General features: G+C 46.3%; 1 protein-coding gene across 2 annotated transcripts in view; it reads left to right on the top strand.

Annotated features, from left to right (window-relative positions):
* The window catches only part of AATF (apoptosis antagonizing transcription factor), an 81,646-nt gene extending 70,986 nt beyond the window's left edge, over positions 1-10,660 (top strand). Inside the window, exon 13 of one of the 2 annotated variants that reach the window (XM_080924489.1) lies at positions 10,536-10,660. In XM_080924489.1, coding sequence (XP_080780615.1) covers positions 10,536-10,599 — 64 coding nt within the window. In that variant the 3' untranslated portion in view covers positions 10,600-10,660. The remainder of the gene's footprint in view (positions 1-10,535) is intronic. The other variant, XM_080924490.1, reaches the window with a different exon arrangement.
* The last annotated feature ends 10,123 nt before the right edge of the window (positions 10,661-20,783 follow it).

Below are 20,783 nucleotides of genomic sequence, written 5' to 3'. Positions count from 1 at the left end.
GGTGCTATCCAGTCTCCCTCATGTGACCTTCCCATGTGACTCCCAGAGGCTGTGTCAGCTCTGCACAGCTTCACACTCACCTTCCTTGATTCCCTGGAAGCGACCCATTCTTCCTTCCCTATAGAATGAACTGTCTGCCTGCACTTCTATATTCTTGGCACCTACAAAAGCAGCATGGTGTCCTCCAGTGTGGGGCTGCCTCCCAGAGCACACTCCCGTGCTCTGCACTGCCCTTCCTCACCGCTTCTAAGTAATGGCTCTTGTCTCTGAACCCCCTTGTCATGTTGGCCCTTCTCTTACTTTATCTATTGCCATTCTGGGCCGCACTTAACTAGAGGCTTTTTCTTGCTAAGAACGTTAACTCCTAAGTGTAAGAGTGGCTGTGTTTGTGCTGTAGTCAAGGCGTTGGCCCCGGGACAGCAGGCATGTTTTGGTCCTGGTTGTATTCTGCCTGTTTTAAAAGCATTTTTGTAATACAGATATCATTTGCCTGACAGTTTATATAAGGCCTTCTGAGTCACTGTCAGCACTCTCAAAGCCAGAGAGGATGTGGCTTGGGACTCCTGATCATGTCCTTGTACTCACCTGTGGTATGGCTCTGAGATGCTCTGTGTGTACCTTAGGGCTTCCTTATAAAGTAAAAACAGTTTTTCTTGTTTATCTTTGCTTCGTTTTAATTTTTTTAAAGGTGTATTTATTTATTGTATGTGAGTACACTGTAGCTGTCTTCAGACACACCAGAAGAGGGCATCAGATCCCATTATAGATGGTTGTGAGCAACCAGTGCTCTTAACCACTGAGCCATCTTTCCAGCCCACTTTGTTTTGATTTTTAGAATGAAATAAAGTGTTCTTTTCTATGTTTGTTTCTAGGAAGGACTGTTTTAGATATTTAAATAAATGGAGTTTGTGTTGTCACACATCTGTATGTGTCCTTGTTGCTTTGCCTGGGCATATTCATTCCTCTCTTTGTGCCAACTTAAAGGTAGTATAACTTTCCTTTCCACAGTGCTGTGATGCCTGCTCTTGCAAGTTTGTGCACAAGGCCAGTAGGTAATTTTTGAAAACAGCCCTATAAGATGGACTTTATGGAAATCTCTCTGGCTCTGACACCGTTTCTCTTCTCCCACAGCACCCTACTCATCTGTATCTCAGATTGGTCCACTGCCATGTCACTTTCTAAATGTGTGCCCATTCTAGAATGTTGCACTGCTGCCCACCACCTGGCCACATTATTCATATCTTACAGCATGATGCAGAAAATGTTCAGAGATGAGGGGTACAATGCTGGGGATCTTTGATATCCAGCCTTTGTTTAGAGAGTGTTTTGAGTCATTTTTACTTGTAAGAACCTAGGGGAAAGATCCAAAACCACTAATTTCCTACTACTTCTTGAATTTTGTATTCTTCTGTTGGTTTTTCTCTTGACTGTCTTGGCTGTGGTTTTTATACCAGGTTAGGTTCCACGTGGCCTCCTACAAACTGCTGGTTATTGTAGAAGCAGGCGCTGGTGACTAGTTAAAGCTATGGCTGCTTTTAGAGAATTGTCTCACGTAGGAGGAAAACAGATCACAGTTGTTTATTTATCACTGAAGGCATAATAGGCCTGGTCAGGTCCTATTATTTTTATGTTAGCATGAAAAGAAAGCTCAAGAAGAGGGGCGTCCATGTCTAGAAAGGTATCACTGAGCATTCCTGAGGTGAGGCCCTGAATGAACCACAGCCACACCTTGTGTTCTATCCATGGCTCCCTCTGGGAAGAGAGCACTTTGTAAACATAAACTCATTTTACCCTCTGGGTACCTCCACTTAAGAGGTAAATAAGGCTGAAGGTTCTTTCTTCTCCAATATAGATGAGGAACACCAGCCAGGGAGGGAAATGACTTGAAGAGAGGCTTTCTGCAGGGTCTAGATGGGGCCATGGTGCTGTCCTGGACAGTTCTCCTTTCTGCTTAGGGCTGTGGGGGCCTTTGTGTGGAGTGTGAAATGCTGCAAAGACGAGCAGTTGTTCTTCAGTGCTTTGTGCTCTTTTCTAAGAAAGGAGAAATCAATACACATTTTCTCATACACACACGGCAGCTGCCTGCCTCTCCTGCAGCTATGCAAGCCAGCAGGACACACCAGCTTTCAAGGGAAGACATGACAATTCCTCATTCTACATTTAGCACTCAAGCTCCCTAAAGCTAGTCATAAAACCAGCTGAGGCTAGCACGTTGTTGACTGCAGGACCTGGAGTGGAAGACGGCGTGCTGTAGGGTGGAGGATTCTGTGAATGTGCTCTGACAGGAACTGTTCCTAGCATAGATTCTGTTCAGAATCTGGTTTGTTCTTGAGGGATACCGTTTGGAAATAAACAGATGAAGTCAGCAGTGTTTATCTTTCCATGTGTATCCATGTCACACAGATAGCCATAGATCCAGGCGGGGCAGTTCATGCCCATAGTGTCAGTAGTGTTCTCAGGGCTGAGGCATGAAACCACTCTGAATCCAGTGAATTTATAGTAAAGGCCAGTCTGAACTACATAATGAGTTCCAGCACAGTTTGGACTACACAGTGTGGTGGTCCCGTCTCAGGTTAGTCTTATCGTTTTAAAAGATGTCATTGATATCTGGAATTCAGGTGCAGTTGCTGCCACTGAACAGTTTGGTGTAGGACATGAGTGGTGGAAGTTTGTAGACAAATGCTTCGGTCAGTTAACAGTAGCTTTGCATGGCAGGAGGAGCACAGTTGATTCTCTCCAGGTTCATGGCTCTGCAGGAGCTCAGTTATCCAGATGCAAGAGGAAGGCTGAGAAGAGGAACCAAAAGGCAAGCAGAGCAAGAAGTTAATTTGTGGATCCTGGCCCAGTGGTGGTCCCTGGGCATCATGACAGCAACTCAGCATGCTGGCTCATCCAAAGGGAAGAGCAGCATGGCTGACCCTCTGGCTGACATGAACTTCCTGGCCAGTTTCAACATGTTCCCACCCCTTGGAAATTGAGTTTCAATGGAGTAAGAACTGTATCCTGTGCCTTGGGCCCTAGTGTTGATGTGAACACCCTGGTGTGAATGCCAGTGTGCCTGGGGCACCGGCTTCACCTTCCCTGCCACTGAAGAAGTGAGTCACATCTAAGTGGTGAAGCATTCCTATCTTATCATAGAATCCATCGAGGGGGCAGATGTTTGAACGGGAGCTTCATTTTCCTGAAGCCAGCAGTCATGAAACCATAAACAGAACAGTGGCCAACTCTATTGCCCAGATCGTGGTGGCCTGACGTTAATATTGAACATTTTCAGCAAGGCAGAGTGCCCTGTGCTCAGCTCCAGAATAAAAATAAAAATAAGAGAAAACCCTGATTGAAAAAAACAGTGAGGTAATTTGTCGTCTTTCCTTTGTGAGGCCATTTGTCTTCTCTCACATCAAATCTGTTATAAAACAGTCAAACTGTGAAAGTAGAACTCATCCCAGGAATATAGAATATTAACACACAGGAGCAGCAAGGAGCAGGTCTCCTTTTGCCTGAAAACACCCCCACCCCTGCAAATCTAATAAGGTAGATTATTTTTCTTTAAAAGGATATGAAAGACTTCAGGCTAGTTGGAGGAGTAGTAGGAGTTTTTGAGTATTTTGTCTTTGTTAATGTGAAGTGAATTTACAAATGGCATGTAAGGAGAAATCCTTTACAAATTTCCACCTTGTCCCTCTTCCCTCCTTTCCTTTCTCTATCTTTTCAGTTCCTTTGTTTGGGACCTGAACCTGCTTCTTTAAACATTTATAAATCCTGAGTCTGTCTGATCTTTAGGTGACAGGCCAGAGGCCGCGTCACCAACTGTAATTTAGAGCTGTGGGGCTAAAGGCATCTGCAGGGTTTGAAGGACCCAGTTCTGACCTGACTGAGGGAGCACTTTGGAATAGCCCTCCTCAAGTCTCCTTCAAGCTCTGGGAGATGGTGATGAGAGCTGACAGCCTGGGTAATTTATGGGCTCCTGGTTCCCTTTGAAATGAGTCGTATACTGCCACCTTGTGGTGGATTGATACATCTGGAGTTTGCTGTCTGGGATCATGTTGTATCCAGACCCTGTCTGGGTCACCTAGTACTTTGTGAGCTTGTTCCCATCAAATAGTTCTTAGGAATTTTTTTAAGGGAAAAAAAAAAAAGACACACACAGAAGTTGGTCTTCTGTGGGAGGCCGTCCCATTTTTATTTATTTATTTATTTGCTAAGTCCCTTTGTTTTATGATGTGTGGGACTCTGTATGCCTTCATTTCTGGTTTGGGTTTGGCTTGCTGCAAAACTTGGGGAGATGAGAAAGGAAGTCTTCGGGCCACTTTTTTTAGTAGGAGAAAAGGGGAGTCTGTATTGATTTCCTTAGCCATACGCAGGAGTCACACATAAGCTTTCTGCCCTGTGAGTTGTATTATTGAGAGCCAACTATGAGGCCAGTTGTTCCTCATACCTGTGAGGAAGAACATCGCTTTGTGCTCTAGAGATAGCATTCATGGAGGATGCAGTAGTTTCACTACTGAGAAAGCTGCCATTTTCTCAGGCCAAGATGGGAACTCACTCTGACAACAGGTTGCACCCCCTGTACACCATTATAATTGCTACTACCATGCTTGCTTTTCCTCTTCGAATATATTTTTTAAATGATTTAACTTATATTTTTATGTATACAAGTACATGGTTGCTGTCTTCAGACACACCAGAAGAGGGCAACAGATCACATTCCAGATGGTTGTGAGCCACCATGTGGTTGCTGGGAATTGAACTCTGGGCCTCTGAAAGAGCAGTCAGTGCTCTTAACCGCTGAGCCATTTTTCTAGCCCCCTGTTCAAATATTTAAGACACTGAGTTGTTGTCTTTTGATTTTATCTATCTCTAGAAAAGAAGAAGCCATGCATATCTGTTGCCCCTGACTCGTCTGCTTTCTGATAGAATGCAGGCGATTTATTGGATTTAGTTCCATTGGCACATGCCAGGTGCTGATTGTAAAGCATCTTCCGGCAGGTATTTAGAATGCCAGAGCCTGTTGATAGATAGAGCAGAAGAGAGTGGAACTCTGAAGGTAGGGAATGTCTGTGTTCAGAATGTAGGAGGCTGTCCAGGATGTGGCTCAGTGTTACAACACTTGCCTGAGGTGCAGAAGGCCCTGGATGTGCTCCTGGCACATTTACAGTGACCTGTCTGAACCACACCAGCACTGCTATAATTGGCACAGAAGGTCTGAGGGCCTTACCTTGGGAGGCAAATTGGAGGCCTTGGGTTCAGCAGATTGCCAAGAAGATTTGCAGAGGCAGTGGAGAGAACAGAGGATCTGAAGCTAGTTAGTTAGCCTGCCATGGGACACAGGCATCCACCTTGCTTCTGCCCTGGCTCTGGGGATGAGGCCAGTGGGTTAGTCATAGAATGGCAGAGTTCAGTCCCTATGGGTCTCTGTCTCTTAGGCGGAATAGTTGTCTGGACAGGTGACTGAACATGGTCGCCTTTCTAATCTGACTTCTGATATTCCCTGGTGTTGTTGGTGTTGTTATTTGCTTTCTTTAGGATTTAAAAATGTGTATGAAACAAAAAGTGTGAATCTGTACATGTGAGTGCAGGTTCCTGTAGAGGCCAGGAGAAAGTGTCAGAGTTACTGAAGCTAGGTTTATAGGCAGTTGTGAGCCACCCAAAGTGTGTGCTGGAAACGAAGGTTGGATTGTCTGCCAGAGACATAGGCACTCTTAAGAGCCCACCCATCTCTCCAGCCTCTTGTTGTGTTTTTGTCGTCCTCAACAGTGGGTAGTGGAGCTCAGGCTGGCATTCAAACACTTACAAATTTATCATGCTGTGTGCTGTATTTGAGGCCAAAGATTATCCATGTCTGTATGTGTTTATAAGCTTCCAAAAGTAAGTACTAAGTAAACTGTGTTCAGAACACAAAAATGATGTGATCAGTGACACCAAGTTTAGTAAGAGTGCTGCAGGCACAGTATGCTTGCTTGTCTACACAAGCAGTCCTCACTTTGTCTACTTGGAGCAGGATATTAAACTTGACCTGGACTTTGCTCAGCATGATACTGGTAGAGTTAAAATTGTTCGTCTTCTGCCTGTGTGTGCTATCACTGTCCTTGCTTTTTAAATGTATGTAGAGGGTCACAGGCTGTCAAACGGTAGTGTGTAGTGTAGGGTCTGCAGTGTGCAGAGAAGGTAGAGAGCAGAGAGGAAAGGTGTTCAGCACGCTTTCTAAATGTGTCACGGGTTTTTAGGATGGTCTGGCCCTGGAGAAGTAACGAATGAACAACTTTCACATTAATCTAAGGCAGTTATGTATATAGGCTTGAAACCTTCCTCCTACCCTCCCTCCTTCCCTTCCTTCCTAGCTTCTTTCCTATTTTAAACAAGCTCTTATTTCCTATTTATAGCCCAGGCTGGTCTTGAACTTGTGGGCCTCCCAAGTGCTGAGATCACAGGCATATGCCACTGTGCCTGTCTTACATTATGTCCTTACTCAGACTACTTTGTTGGAGGGTGCATTTGGAAGACATGAGGCTCTCACTTACAGAGATCTTGATGTAATTTTAAATGGTAGACAGGTTTTTCTGGGGAACTGTGGGTCAGCTGTGTGTTGTTTTTTGTTTTTGTTTTGTACTGTCCACAAGAGCAGCTAGGTACAGCATGTGGGGCGTTGTGGTGCCTTGGAGCTTGGTGGTTCCAGGCCAGAGTGGGAGGAGCATGTTCTTCCAGAAAGCACATAGAATTCAGAGCCAGATGCCGCAAGCTACTGACCTAGCAAATTGAAAGCCCCGTACAGGCCATTTGCAGGTTTAATAAGCTGCGTTCTACTATTTGCCCAAATAGCATGAAAGACAATGATGTGTGCTGCGGTCCTGTGCGGAGTGCACACCATGCACTAAAGGCCATGTAAATCCTCACTCACCAGTGCTGCTTCCATGTCTCACCACGCTGAGTGTCTTCTTTTAGAATGCACACAGTAAGACACACCCTTGCTCACACATGCACATGCACTCTGTCTTTATGGAAAATGGCTGCTACTGCATGATCATTTTTTCCCCCAGAAATGGGGTTTATGATAATACTGTAAAAATATTAAATTAGAAAATGCTTCACTAAGGGTTATAAAACCTTACTACACTAGAGGTAGGTAATTATTCCTTCTGTAGCCTAAATGACAGTTTAAAAGAGATAAAGATGTTCGTGCTCACTACTTGCTTTTGTGCATTGTAATAAAGTGTGAGTTACATTCTAATTCAAGGAGAAGCTCCTGCCATTGACCCTGTGCCCTGGGTCCACATCCCAGTAATTACTCTGTGCTTCATTCTGTGCCATTTCAAAATTCATATGTACTGTACAGTGGGCATTGCCACTGGCCATTGAGAGCAAGGGTATGGAGGGAGGCAGGGAGGTGATTCAGACCACAGACCCTTGTCTGTGATGGGAGCAGGAGTCTGTATTTGAAACAATAGCTCGCCGGGTTCACTGTGCAGAGCACACTGGAGGACTAGAGGGGAGAGGGTGGCCGACTCCACTGTCTCACTTCTGTTGTCTTTTCTTTGCAACTCCCACAAGTTGTCCTCTGTCCTCCACATGTGACCAGGCATGAGCACACAGTAATAAAACAAATAAATAGAAATGCACCCCCAGAATATATTATATGACAACTTAAAATGTGTGATAGATGCAGGGCTTGTGTTGCTCTTCTGGCTTTACCACAGTCATTGACTGTTCAAGGTCCAGTATAATTGGAGCCCTGAGGAATTTTTTTGGGGGGGGGGTTTCCTGCTCTGGGCAAGGAGGGGCCTGACCCTGTGGTGCTCTGGGATCTCCAGGAAGGGTGTCTGTAGTGCTGGAGTGAAGGGCAAGGGGGAATCACCCTGTGTTCCCTGAGAGGTAATTCCAGCTGCCGTAGCAGAGGGCTGGACTTGCTTGTAGATGTTTATATTGGAATCATCCTTTCTTCACTCACCCTGTCTCCCTCTCTATTATAGTTTAAGAACAGAGGTGACTCAATTTCCCAGGCTACTTTGCTACAAGCAGCTACATCTGTTTGTCAGTTTTGTGCACTGGTGTGAAATGATGGTCTCTTAAAATATAGGTTCAGCATTTCACCCTGCGCCTGACATGTAAACCCTCAGTGGACGGTAACTGCTGCCTTTGGCTCATGCACTGTGCTGCCATTGCGGAGCACAATGGAACCATTTGCTTGGGGGCAGTGATAGCTCTTGGTGTAGGCCAGCAGGGGTGAGGCTAGTGTCTACTCTGCGTCTCTCCTCAGCCAACATCACCTTAAAGTTGCACTGTCCTCTTTATCATGGCAGCTCTCTCTTTGTTTAAATTGTTAGTTGAAATGGCCTGAGAAGGGTGTGTTGGGAAACAGGGTACAGTTCGAGGAGTGAAGGTGGGCAGCCTGGTATTCATTTGCATCTGGGGTGAGGCTGTCCACCTCTGTAGGGCTGGGCTGATGCTTGGAGCTAGGGAGCGGTGGGAAGTGGGCTCAGGGCTAGTTGGCAGTTTAGGGTGAGGATTCCAGCAAATTTTGAGTATAAAATACTTATAATAAAGTTAGAGACCCTCTGGTTTTTGTCCACAGTTTCTCTGCCTGTGCATTAGTCCCCACATTACAGTGCTAACTTATGCCATTTATGGTTTCCCCTCCCTGCCTGCCGTTGCTTTGACATGTCCGAAGAGCTGGGGTTCCCATTTTAGTGTCTCTTACTTACTCCATAGCTACAGCAGGATTCTCATGGAAAGATGAGCCGCCATCGTGGCACGTGCCTGTAATCCCAACACTGATGAGGCTCTTAAGTTAAAGCCAAATACCACATTAGAGCAAGGCAAGTCAAGAACAGTTACAAAGATGGCTTCTGTTGCATCAGGGTGGCTGATGAGAGTTCTCAGACAGCAAGAACACCTTCAGAAACCCATTCAGAAACATGACAGCAGGCTAAGGGCTCGATCTGAAGGTGTCAGTCTGTGGCATTCCTCTGGGATGTGGACCCTTGCCTTAGGTTTGGCCCCAGGGCTGTCTCCTGGATCTCAGGGACTCTTACCTTGTGGGTCTGGCCTTTGGAACTGTGAGCCTCCTCCTACTGCAAGGCAGCTCTGCTTCCCATCCATGGAAGACTGTGTTCTAGAGCCTGGTTCCCCTGCCGAGGCGGCTCCCCATCTGACTCACTCTCTGCCATCTCCTAGGCTGAGCTAATGTGTCACACAGACATAACAGCAATGTAAGTTGTAGTGGTTGTTTGCTGTATTCTTTTTTAAAAAGATATTTTATTTTTACTTACGTGTATGTGAGTTCATGCCTGAGAAGGGCATCAGATCCCTAGAGCTAGAATCACAGGTGGTTGTGAGCTGCCTGATATAGCTTCGGGAAAACAAACCCTGTTTTCTTGTTTTTATTTTGTTTTGGTTTTTGAAGAGCAGCAAGTGATCTTAACCCTAAACCATCTCTCCAGTCTCCATCATTGTATTTTTAATGTCCAAATTCAGCTGTAGAGTTGGGCATAGTGGTGCGTGCTTGTAATCCCAACACTCGAAGGGCAGAAGCAGCAGGATCCAGCATATGAGGCCAGTGTCAAAAATAGGGAGACCAGGTAAGGGTATACACTTATAACCCAGTGCTGGGGAAGTGGATCCCTAGAGTGTATTGACCAGCTAGCCATAGCCAGAGAGAAGCCCTGTCTCAGGACACAAAGTGGGCAGCTCCCAAGGAAAGCTCCCCCACCCCACACGACTCATTTTATTTCATTGCTGTGTGGTGTATGAATCATATACTTGTGCACACTTATGTATACAGGTTCATGCAGAGGTCTCAGGAGGATACCAGAGTGCAAGTGACCCTCCTGTTTCCATGCTCGCCCCCCAACACTGAGGCTCTGCATGAGTGTACTTAGCTTTTCACATGGGCACTGGATATCTGAATTCAGGCTTATATAGAAAGCATTTTGCCCAGTGAACGATCTCCTCAGCCCAATAATGTTAATTTTTAAAATCCAACTTTAAAAATAAATTAGCCAATTAAATTATTTCTCAGACTGAGATTAGAGCAAGAGTGTGGGGGAGGGGAAGAGCCCTGGCTCTGCTCTGAAGCTCTGCATACATGATCGTAATTGGGATCTTGTTGCTGGGTCATTTTCATTGTTTTTCAAGTACTGCCAAGTCCCAGAATATGTATGAAAACTAAATTATATCCCCTACATCCCATGTCTGATTGAATCCTCTCGTTGCTTGCCAGTCTCATATATCCTATTAAAATATTCAATCTTGTTTTCTTACTTGAAGAGCCTGTCTGTAAAGGGCAAACTTATAGAAAACTCATTCCCTGGAGACAGGGTATCCAGCCACACTGGATTATTTACATATTTCACGATGTGATTGGCTGCTTCTGGGTTTCTTCCTTCCCTTGTATTTGTGAATAAGTGCTCCGAGATGTAGTTCTTAATTACATGGCTGTGTTTTCAATTGAAGAAACAGATGAAGGTATTTCCCAGTTTCTTGGTTCCTTTTTAACCTTGAAAAGTTAAGCAGTGTGTTAACCAGTTTGCTTTATTTCCTAGGACCGAGTTGTATCGATCTCTTTTCGGCCAGCTCAACCGTCCTGACACTGACCATGGGGAGTGACAGTAGCATCCTCTCTCCCGACCCAGCACAGGACCCACCTGCTGCTTCCAGTTAAACAACAATAAATCTTTTTTTTTTAAAAAAAAAAACTGTTGTCACTGTCATCACTGTGAGTTCTTGAGCTAGAGGAGGTGGGTTGGAGTCAAAGTGCTGAAAGGATTTGTATTTTTCTACTTATAGTCTCCTCATGCACTGTAAAACTTACTTATTGTCCATTCATCCCTGAAAGCACACTCAGGTTGTTTTCACATCTGGATTGTTGTGAGGGAGTTAACTGTGGGATCAGCTGACCTATACCTGCTGATCTTCACTCCCTTTGGTACTTTCAGAACTTGGACTGCTATGGCAGGCCTGCCCGTCCTCCCTCTTGAGTGTAAGTGTGCGCATGCGCAGTGCTGGGTACCCAGAACCTCACAGGCTCTCAGTACATGCTCTGCTTTCCAGCTCTTCTTTGGTGTTTGGAGGTCTCCGTACTGCCCTCTGTAATGGTCACTCTAACTTCTGTTCCCCAGATAGTGTTGAAGGGCTCACCTTGCTACTTTGCCAACATTTGCCATGACGTAAATTTGGTAAAAAGCCATTTCACCAGGTGTTGCCTCCATGTGGTTTTAATTGCACTTCTCTGTATCAGTAATGTCCTCCATCCTCTAGTGAACTTCTCAGTCATTTGTACATCTTATTTTGAGAAACCTGTTTTCAGTATAGATATTTGTTCTAAATATGGATAGATAGAGAAATGTGGTGTGTGTGCACAGAGGAATGGTATTCAGCCTTAAGCCAAGAAAGGATTCTGTCTTTGGTGACTATACGGATAAGCCCAGAGGACACTGCTAAGTGAAATAAACCAGGAACAGAAAGAAAAGAAACCTCACTTGTAAGCAAAGTCGCAAACAGTCTACTCCCAAGTGAAGAGAAAGATGTAGCTACCAGCAGATGGGTGGGAAAGGAAGAGGGTGGGGAGTTGCTGCCCATGGGGTGTAGAGAGTTGTCTAGGCTGGACGAGTGAGCTTTGAGGACCAGAATAATGTCTGGAATACATCCCAGAAGTCTCAACATAAAAGCATGACTGGTGTGGTACTGCATCTGTTCAAAGGCCCAGTTCAGCTATTCCATGCTGCACACATCTAGAATGTTGTTCTTTAGATCATGAATATATACAGTTAGCATTGTCAATGGAATCTGATGGTTTGTGGTAGAGGATGTGGCTCATTGGTAGAACACTTGCCCAGCATGCAGAGGCCCCAGTTCCATTTCTAGCACCGAAAGCAAAATGCTAATTGTTAAATCCATGAAAGAAATACCTATACTACTTTGGGTAGTTGAAGACTAACTTGTCAAGACCACAGCCCTCTGATGGGCTAGGGTCCTAACCCTGACTTCTCCCAGCAGATACAGGTGACTTCGATCAAGTGAGTTCCAGAACAGCCAGGGCTTTTTAGAAAGGCCATATCTCGAAAGATTGCCCAGGCCTGCCTTAGCTGGTGTAATCCAGCAGGAGGGGGTGGTGCACTTGTTTTTCATCCAAAGGTCAAATGATGAAAATTAAATCCCGTGAGGGAGATTCATTGGCTTTCTGTGGTCAATACGCATTGGATTATCCTACATACGAGGGTGGGAATCTCAGACCAGCACATGCTGCTCCTTTGCTCCAGTTTTTCATACAGAGCAGTGGAGTGACAGCAGAGAGAAGGGTAGCAGAAAGCTAGGTGCAGCTTTAACTCCAAACCAGACACTCTTAAAGTTAGATCTTGGTAGTGTTTTGTTAAAACTCAGTAACATTTTTTGTCCAGGAATCTGGTGTGTGTTGGGGGCATGGGCACCACAATGGAATTTTCCAGTTGAATGGGCTACTGGAGAGCAGCGCTCTCCCTCTCTTCTCTGCACATCGATCCCAAGCTACCTCTTAGGCTTGCCTGTCATGGACATGCTTTCATTACACTGTTCCTGGTCATTCAAAAGACAAGTCAGCGGAAACCAGTGCATCCCACACACAGGCCTCTTCCCAAATGATCACTTGAAAATAGGAATCATCCCAGGGTCGAAGAACGGTGTGGTGATGAGTGTGGGGAGCATCTAGGAGGCTGATGGGACCCAGAAAGACAGGTGACCTGAGGAGGAAAGCTTGAACAGGTAACTCAAAGTATCTATGCTGCAAGTTCAACTAAAATGAGTTACAGACAGGAGAGATGAAAAAGAGGCGCATTCTCACTAACGGGAGATGTACATTTTAAAATGCAGAAGACCACCCTCCCTCCAGCCAGGAATAAATTGGAAACTATTTTAATTGACATGGATCCTGCAATTCCGCTGCTTCTAGAAAGATGGATTAGTTGATAGATTTGCATTTTAATAAAACTAATACTTTACATTTGGTAGCTGATGCTGACTTTGAAATGAGTTGAGAAGTTATGGAGAGTTCCTATCCTGAGCCCTCTGCAGTGGTGACTGGGGTGGCCAGTCCTCACTCTCCAACAGGGTGGTGAGGCGATAACTGCTCACCAGAGGTGGGTGCAACATCTGCCAACACAAGGTGGCATCACCAACAGCTCAGAAGAACATGTCATCGTCGGACAAAGAGGTAGGGCCAGCTTCTTGCCTTATTTTTAGATTAAAAAAAAAAAGGCATTTGTCAACCAATTACCCAAAAGTAACAACTCCAGCCCCATTGGGTGGCACAGGCCAGAGGCAGAGGAATTGCAAGCTTAAGGCTAATCTGGTCTAAACAGATTCAGTGATGATGACTATATGTTATAGTGAATAATTGTTGTTAGAGTCAGTGAAGAGTTTCTCCGGTTTTTCCTTGGGCAGCCATACTTGCCTCCAGTAACCATGACCCTCAGTGGGAAGGATGTAAACCCAGGACTCGGAGCATGCTAGACACTCAATACCACTGAGTTGCTACCATGTGTCCAGTACTTGATTTTTTTTTTTTTTTTTTTACTGGATTGTTTTAAATTTTTTTTTCTTTTACAGCTGGGCAGTGGTGGCACATGCCTTTAATCCCAGCACTTGGGAAGTGGAGCCAGTCTAATCTCTGAGTTCAAGACCAGCCTGGTCTACAGATTAAGTTCCTGGACAGCCAAGGCTACACAGAAAGGCCCTGTCTCCTTTAAAAAAAAAAAAAAAGTTTTTTATTTGCACTTTTTAAAAAAAGAATAAAAACCAAATACTTGGGGCTGGGGTGCAGTTCATGGGCAGGGTTCGTGTGTGCTCAGCATGCATGAGACTCAATCTCTAGCAAGAAGCCATAAAACCAAGCTCCTCCATGGCCACATGTACCTCCTGACACCATGCAACCCCACAAGACACACAGGCACCCCAGTGACAACCACTGGCCTCACGTTTTGCATGTCCTGGAAAAGCTGGTGTCTGTGTTTGTATGAACATCAAGTTGGACCCACTCACTTGTGGAGATATTTCACCAGATCCTCCTGGGACATGTTTCTAGATGACATGTCTACATGTGTCCCTTACTGCACCCACGACAAGGCTCACAACTGTAGCTCTCGTTCCACAGAATCTGATGCCTTCTTCTGACCTCTTAGTACCCAACATGTATATGATGCACAGATTTATTTAGAGGCAAAACACAAAAAATAATTTTAAACGACAACAAAAAAGTACATATGGGGCCAGAGTTTGGTTCCCAGCACCCACCACGAACCACTTACAATTGCCTAGAACTTCCTCCAAGAAGGGGATACAATGTTCCCTTCTTGTCTTTGTGGGCACCTAATAGGTGTGTGCACACAGACAAATAAAAACATTAAAAACAATCATCACTATGGCTGGGACATAGCTCAGTGGTAGGGTGGGTGCTTACAAGGCCCTGAATGTGATTCCCAGTTCCAAGGGGAAAAGGCAGTATGTATGTCCTTTTATTCTGTGTGCACTGTTTATATCCAAGTGTATTTGTCAAAAGAAGATGCATATGGAAAAGGTTCAACTCTAGTCAAGAAAATGCAAGCCACATCAAAAACTACAATGATGCATTCCTGTAATCCCAACACCCAGGAGACTGAGGCAGGAGGATTCCTGGGTGTTTGTGGCCACCCTAGATGACATAGAAAGGCTCTTGTCTCAAAAAAAAAAAAAAAAAACAAGCAAACAAAACCACATAACCAGAGATGGTGGCAAAGGCCTAATCCCAGCCCAGAGGCAGGGGAATCACTACAAATTGGAAAGTAGCCTGCTATACAGAGATAATTCCAGGAAACTAGCAAGACCCTATCTTAAAAAATAAAAATGTGTTGGGAGATGATCATCAGCTGGAGCTTCAAGCCCAGAATTCCTACAGGGACTTAGGATGAGACAGGAGGATGTTCAGATACTTCTAGGCCAGCTAGCCTGGCACACACAGAAAATAACAGAGGTTCTGTCTTAATCAAAGGGGACAGTTGTCTTCTGACGACGACATAGCCATGTGTATGCTGTATCAAGCTTGCACACCTACATTCACCCTTGGGACTGTGTGTTCCCGGTTACAAAGATTAAAATAAAACCCATAAAATAAAAAGGCCACAGTGAGATGCCGCCTGTTCTGTTTAGAAGAATATAAATGAAGAAGAGGTATGTGCTGGTGAGGATGTGGAGGGACCCTCTGTATGGGGAATGGAAGCTAGTCTGGCCATCATGAAAGCACAGCTGCTTGTCTAATGTTTCTCCAACGGTGACGTCATCTCAGGTGACCAGGCACCTGCTCTTCCATGTTATTGTAATATTATTCATAATTGCCAAGACAGAACCAGATGTAACAGTGTGCGCCTATAATTCCAGAACTTGGGAGGCAAAGGCAGGAGAATTGCCACACAGTTTAAGGCCAGGAGTATATAGCAAGAACCTGGAGAGGTGAGCAGAGAACAGGAGGAAGGGAGAGAAAAACTCAACCAAAATGCTCATTAACTGGTAAGTAAAATATGGCACATATACACGGTGGAATAGTATTCAGCAGGGAAAAAGTTCTGTTTTCCGGGACACTGTAGCTGGAGAGCACTAAGTTAAATGAGTCATCATGGCATGGTCTGACTTGAGCAGAGTCTACAGCTGTTGTTCTCACAGAAGCTGAGAGCAGAGCAGTGGTTAGAGGCAGGAGAGTTACAGAGCTGAGGGAGATGGGATGGAGAAAGGGTCCGGTAATTCCTGGGAAGGAGACAATGTGTTCTGGTAATGTTGGGTGTACTTTAAAGAATCTAGGGGCTGGAGAGACGGCTCAGTGGTTATGAGCACTGACTGCTCTTCCAGAGGTTCTGAGTTCAATTCCCAGCAACTACATAGTGGTTCGCAACCATCTGTAATGGGATCTGATGCCCTCTTCTGGTGTCTGAAGACAGCGACAGTGTATTCACATATATGAAATAAATAAATCTTCAAAAGAAGAGGAAAAGGAGAAGCAGAAACTAGAAGAGTGTTCTCACCACAAAGCCCTGCTGCATGTTTGTGATCACTATGCCCAGCTGACTTGAGCATCTCAAACTTAGTGAGACCCTAAGTGTGCAGCGTTCATGTGTTGATTTCTAATCACAATTGTTGCAAGAAAGGGGAAGGAGGAGAGAAGACAGAGACAAGAGGGAGAGGGGGAGAGATGGGGAAACAGAGGAGCAGGGAGGGGGAAAGTCAGGAAAGAGGAGGGGGAGAGGAAGGGAGACAGGGAGGGGAGAGAGAGATGGGGGAGGGAGGGAGAGGAAAAAGAGAGCATGCACCAGACAGCCATCTTATTTGGAGCAGTCACTCTGTATGGAAAGATCTCCCCTGGGTCAGACTCTGATATGAGAGGAGGCAAGGAGGGGGAAGGAGCCTGAGGCTGAGACCTCTGGGGTGTGTGTGCTGCTTCTTGGGATGCTGGGACACCGGGCTGACCCTATGCCTGTGTTGGCCACAGGTTAGGTTCTGAGTGGCCTCTGTGAACTGGATCTTTTGTTTTTAAGTGCACCAACCACATTTTCTCTTTTCTTCCATTCTCCTTCATAACATTAAAAGAGAAAAAAACAGCTGCCTGTCACTTGGTAAGTTCATTAACTAATTCTCTTCAGTCCGAGGGATCCATACGAGCCTGCGATTTGTGTATATTCCATCTGTCGACAGCTCTATTGACGAAGCCTTCATTACCTGTGCCTTTTGCAGGGAGGCTGGAGTAAGCGGCCAGCTGCCTTATCTAACATCTGTTTCCATGTGTGGCTATAGATTTCCTGGTGCCCTGTGGGTCTCTGGAAGGGTCATTTTAGCAACATTTACATTCCTGAGGAGTTCATGGCTTTATTTCCCCTGATTCAGGGTTCTCAGAGTTCATTTGTTGAGGTCAAAGATGCTGAATTCTTAAGACAGGAAATTTAACAGGATATGGAGAGGGGAGAAAGGCTAATTCAAAATCAGTGACAGAGACTAGAAGGCTCCAAGAGACAGCCTGCTCTCGACACAAAGCTTCCTGCTGCCCAACTTCCCCTTAGGGTGGCAGGGAGAAGAGCTTGGTCCCTCCGCTCCCTGGCCACAGTCTGCTGCTGCTTCTGAGCATTTGCCCTTTCGGAGTCAAGGAGACAGTGAGGTTGTCAGGGCTTTAGAGACTGGACACATAGCACACTGCTGTGGATGCAGGACTGTCAGTAACATGAGGTGAAACAGTCTGTGATGCTTTCTGTGGAGGACCAAGGGCTGCAGAGATAGCTAGAGATGGCTCGGTGGTTAGGGACATGTAGCTCTCTTACAGATGGCCTGATTTCAGTTCCCAGCCCCTAGGTCACAGCTGCCTGTCACTTCAGCTCCAGGGGATCTAAACCCCTCTTCTGGATGCTAAAGATACCCTCTCACATATACACAGACACAGACAGACTGACAGTCAGACAAACAGACACAGTCAGTCTCTCTCTCTCTCTCTCTCTCTCTCTCTCTCTCTCTCTCTCTCTCTCTCACTCAAATAAAAATTTTGGAGCTGGAGATGGCTCAGCGCTTAAGAGCACTGGCTGCTCTTCCAGAAGACCAGGGTTCAATTCCCAGCACCCACATGATGACTCACAATCATCTGTAATTCTAGTCCTAGGAGATCAGGCGCCCTCTTCTGACCTCTGTTGTCACCAGGTACATATGTGGCACACAGACCAAACACAATACACAAAGTCAAACAAATATAAAATAACATCTTTCTTTTTTTAGTCGGAGAAGCAAATTAGATGAGTCAGCTAGCCCTGCTTTTTAGAGTCTTTAGTGGGCAGTGGCTGCCTTAGGAAGCCCACAGGATGTGTTTGGGATAATGCTCCTGGCTCCGTTCTCAGCTGGATACTGTGAAGTGGGCTCTGGCTGAGGCCTAGGAGCTATGTTCCAGTAGGTGTCCCCACAATCCCAGCATTCCCAGTAATCCACGACTACTCCTGGAAGCCAGACCCTACTTCCGGGTGTGGCTCACTTTGCCTGTGGTGTTCTGGATGCTTCCCCCTTGGCCAGCAGCTGGAGGGAGGCTGCGTTAGCATGCAGGTGGTGCCATAGGAGGTCAGAGCAATTAACTCAGTTCTGCATTTGCTCTCTACAGAGAGGTCCAGGGCTGCTCCAGGCCTGCAGGTTCTGTGGTGACGTTCAGGCGTGGGTCCTCCCCTGTCCTGTGTTCATGTCTGGAGACCCTAAGAGGTCTGATGAACTTTCTAGGGTAACGTTGATTCTGGCCCTTTCGGCCTGCAGAGTCACTTGCTGGGAGTTGCTTTAGTGAGAGCCCTTAGTGGGGCTACCTGAGGCTGCAGGATAGTTCGGTTTTGTATAACTACTCCCCATCTTTCTGTGAGTTGACAGGCAAGCCGGAGCTCCAGCTGCTCCAGGCAGACAAGCCTGCGATTCCCACACCTGTGCCAGGCTCCCCAGGCCGAACTTGCAGGCCCTGCAGGCCGTGGACGTGTCATGTCTTGGGAGTTCTCAGCCCTAGGATCCGGGGTAAGCAAAAGTGCTGCCTGGGTGATTTGGCATCTAGTGCCCAGAGTGCTTGTGGGAGGGCGAGCCTCTCCTGAGGGATTAGGGTGGGACAGAATCCCTGAAGCTGCACAATTATCTTCTGGTTTGACTCCTGTGTATTTTTTGAGTTGTGGTGCGCTGCACTTGGCTTTAAGAGCCCCACAGAAGCCTAATAGGGAACACTTTTGAGTGTGATAACTCTGGGCTGGTATTGTTTGAGAAGATAAGCAGAAAGGGGCAGGGGATTCTGAATCCACTTAGCAGGAACAGGGACTCTGCACCCCCACCTACAAGCTGCATTGTTTTCCCAGGATTCTGTGGGGCACCTGCCTTGGAAAGATTTGCTCCCAGGAGGCCCAGGCCCAGGGTGTGTGTGTGTGTGTGTGTGTGTGTTTGTGTTTGTGTGTGTGTGTGTGTGCGCGCGCGCGTACACGCGCATGCATGTGAGCGAGTGGTCAGGCCTGTATCTCCTGTACAGGCCTGTACAGAAAGTCCTGCGGTTGGCCCCCAGCCTCTGGAGCCTGGTAGAGACTGTTTTAAGGCCACATCTCAATCCTGGAGGAGGAGGGTGAAAGGGGACAGATGTAAGCCCTAGTTCCTGTTATATAATTAGACAGAACTCTTCCTTTCAGGAGGAGCAAAACGAGGCCAAGGACGGCTAAGCCTTGAGATTGCTTCTTGCGGTGGCCTGGACAAGTAGGCCACGGAGATTTCTGCTCTGGACAGGAGGTCCTGCCTTGGCTTCTGATGGCCAGGAGTGTTTGTTTGGAGAGTGTTTGTACCCTACATTCCTTTTAAGGTAAACCCTTGTTTTCTGTCCCAAGTGGAGGTCAGGGGGAGCTAGCAGCAGCTGTGGGCTCTGTCACTGATGGCTGCAGTGTCATCCTGGTTCTGACAGTCCTTGCGGCCCCTGCCTGTTTTGAATACGATAAACACGTGTGCCTCTTTATTTACAAAGTTGAGTGCGAGGCTGGTCTTTCTGAAGTTCATTACATTTATGACATAGTGAAATGCTGACACTTTATTAACTGCAGATAGGGCTGCTCATTGGAAGCTGGGCTTCTGTGAACCTCTCTGCATTCACACACTCCTTCCACAGTGAGGACTTGGAGTCTCCCCTTGCCTCTTCCCCACCCCCAGAAGAGAATTTCAACTTCAAGACAAACAACTTCATTTACAAGTGTGCCTCTAATTAGCTGCGGAATTAGGAAAGCTGAGTTTTCCCCCATAGATCGGCTAAAGCCTCGGGGGAGACTAGTGGAGAAGAGAGAATCGCATTTCCAATTATTTTGTTGAATTGCTAATTTAGTTATTGTGCCTGGTGTAATTGTGATGGGTATTGGGTGTGCAATTCAATTTGTTTTAAATATTTGTGGGAAGGCTGATCAGTAATGGAGCTGACCTATTTTATGGCCCAAATTGAGGAAAAAAGGCTAAAACATAACAGCCACAAAGATACAGTTTGTTTCCATTTTTATTTGGATATCTCTCAGCCCTCTTAAGACGGTCCGACACAACTAAAGGATTAAATTAAAAGACTACAGCATTTTGCTCCTCTCCCTTTGAAGGCAGCGCTGTGCCTGGTACTTTAATATTGCAGATACTGTGGGGTAGTGCGAACCCCTGAGAAGTCTCCACCCCATTGTCTCTGTGCCTACAAGTGACCTGAGTTTCAGAACAGCCTGAGCTGGGGAAGGAGAGAGAGCCTGCAGCAGAGTGCTCATAGTAGGAGTGCAGTTCCTACTGGCTGATATCCAGAGTGGAGCCCGTGAGCCTGCGAGGAAGGGAAGGGACGTTTGGTCCATGATGCTTTGAGCGCAGGGCTTGGTGACCAGAGTCCCCACCCAGGGGAATGTGCACACACTCATGTGACTCGAGCCTGTGGAGCTGTGTTGAGGGTTAGGAGTTATCTTTACTCCCAACCGAAATGACTTATAGGAACTCCTTGAGGGCTCCTGTCTGCACAGTAGAGGTCACACTGTGGGGTGCTGCTTGGGAGTGGAGTTGTTCCAGTCTGGGCCTGTGGGGAGAGCAAGGCCCGGAGAGTCTCAGAGAATGCCTGGGTGCTGTGAGCTCTGTGTCAGGGCTGCTCACCTGGAGCCCCACCACACACACACCACACACACACACACACACACTCGTGCACACACACACACACACTCGTGCACACACACACACACACACACTTGTGCACGCACACACACCACACACACACACACCACACACACAGACACACACACACACACACACACACACAC

The sequence above is a fragment of the Micromys minutus genome (genome assembly GCF_963924665.1).
Source record: "Micromys minutus genome assembly, chromosome: 10".
NCBI classification, from domain to species: domain Eukaryota; kingdom Metazoa; phylum Chordata; class Mammalia; order Rodentia; family Muridae; genus Micromys; species Micromys minutus.
This window is presented reverse-complemented; position numbering and strand designations above follow the sequence as displayed.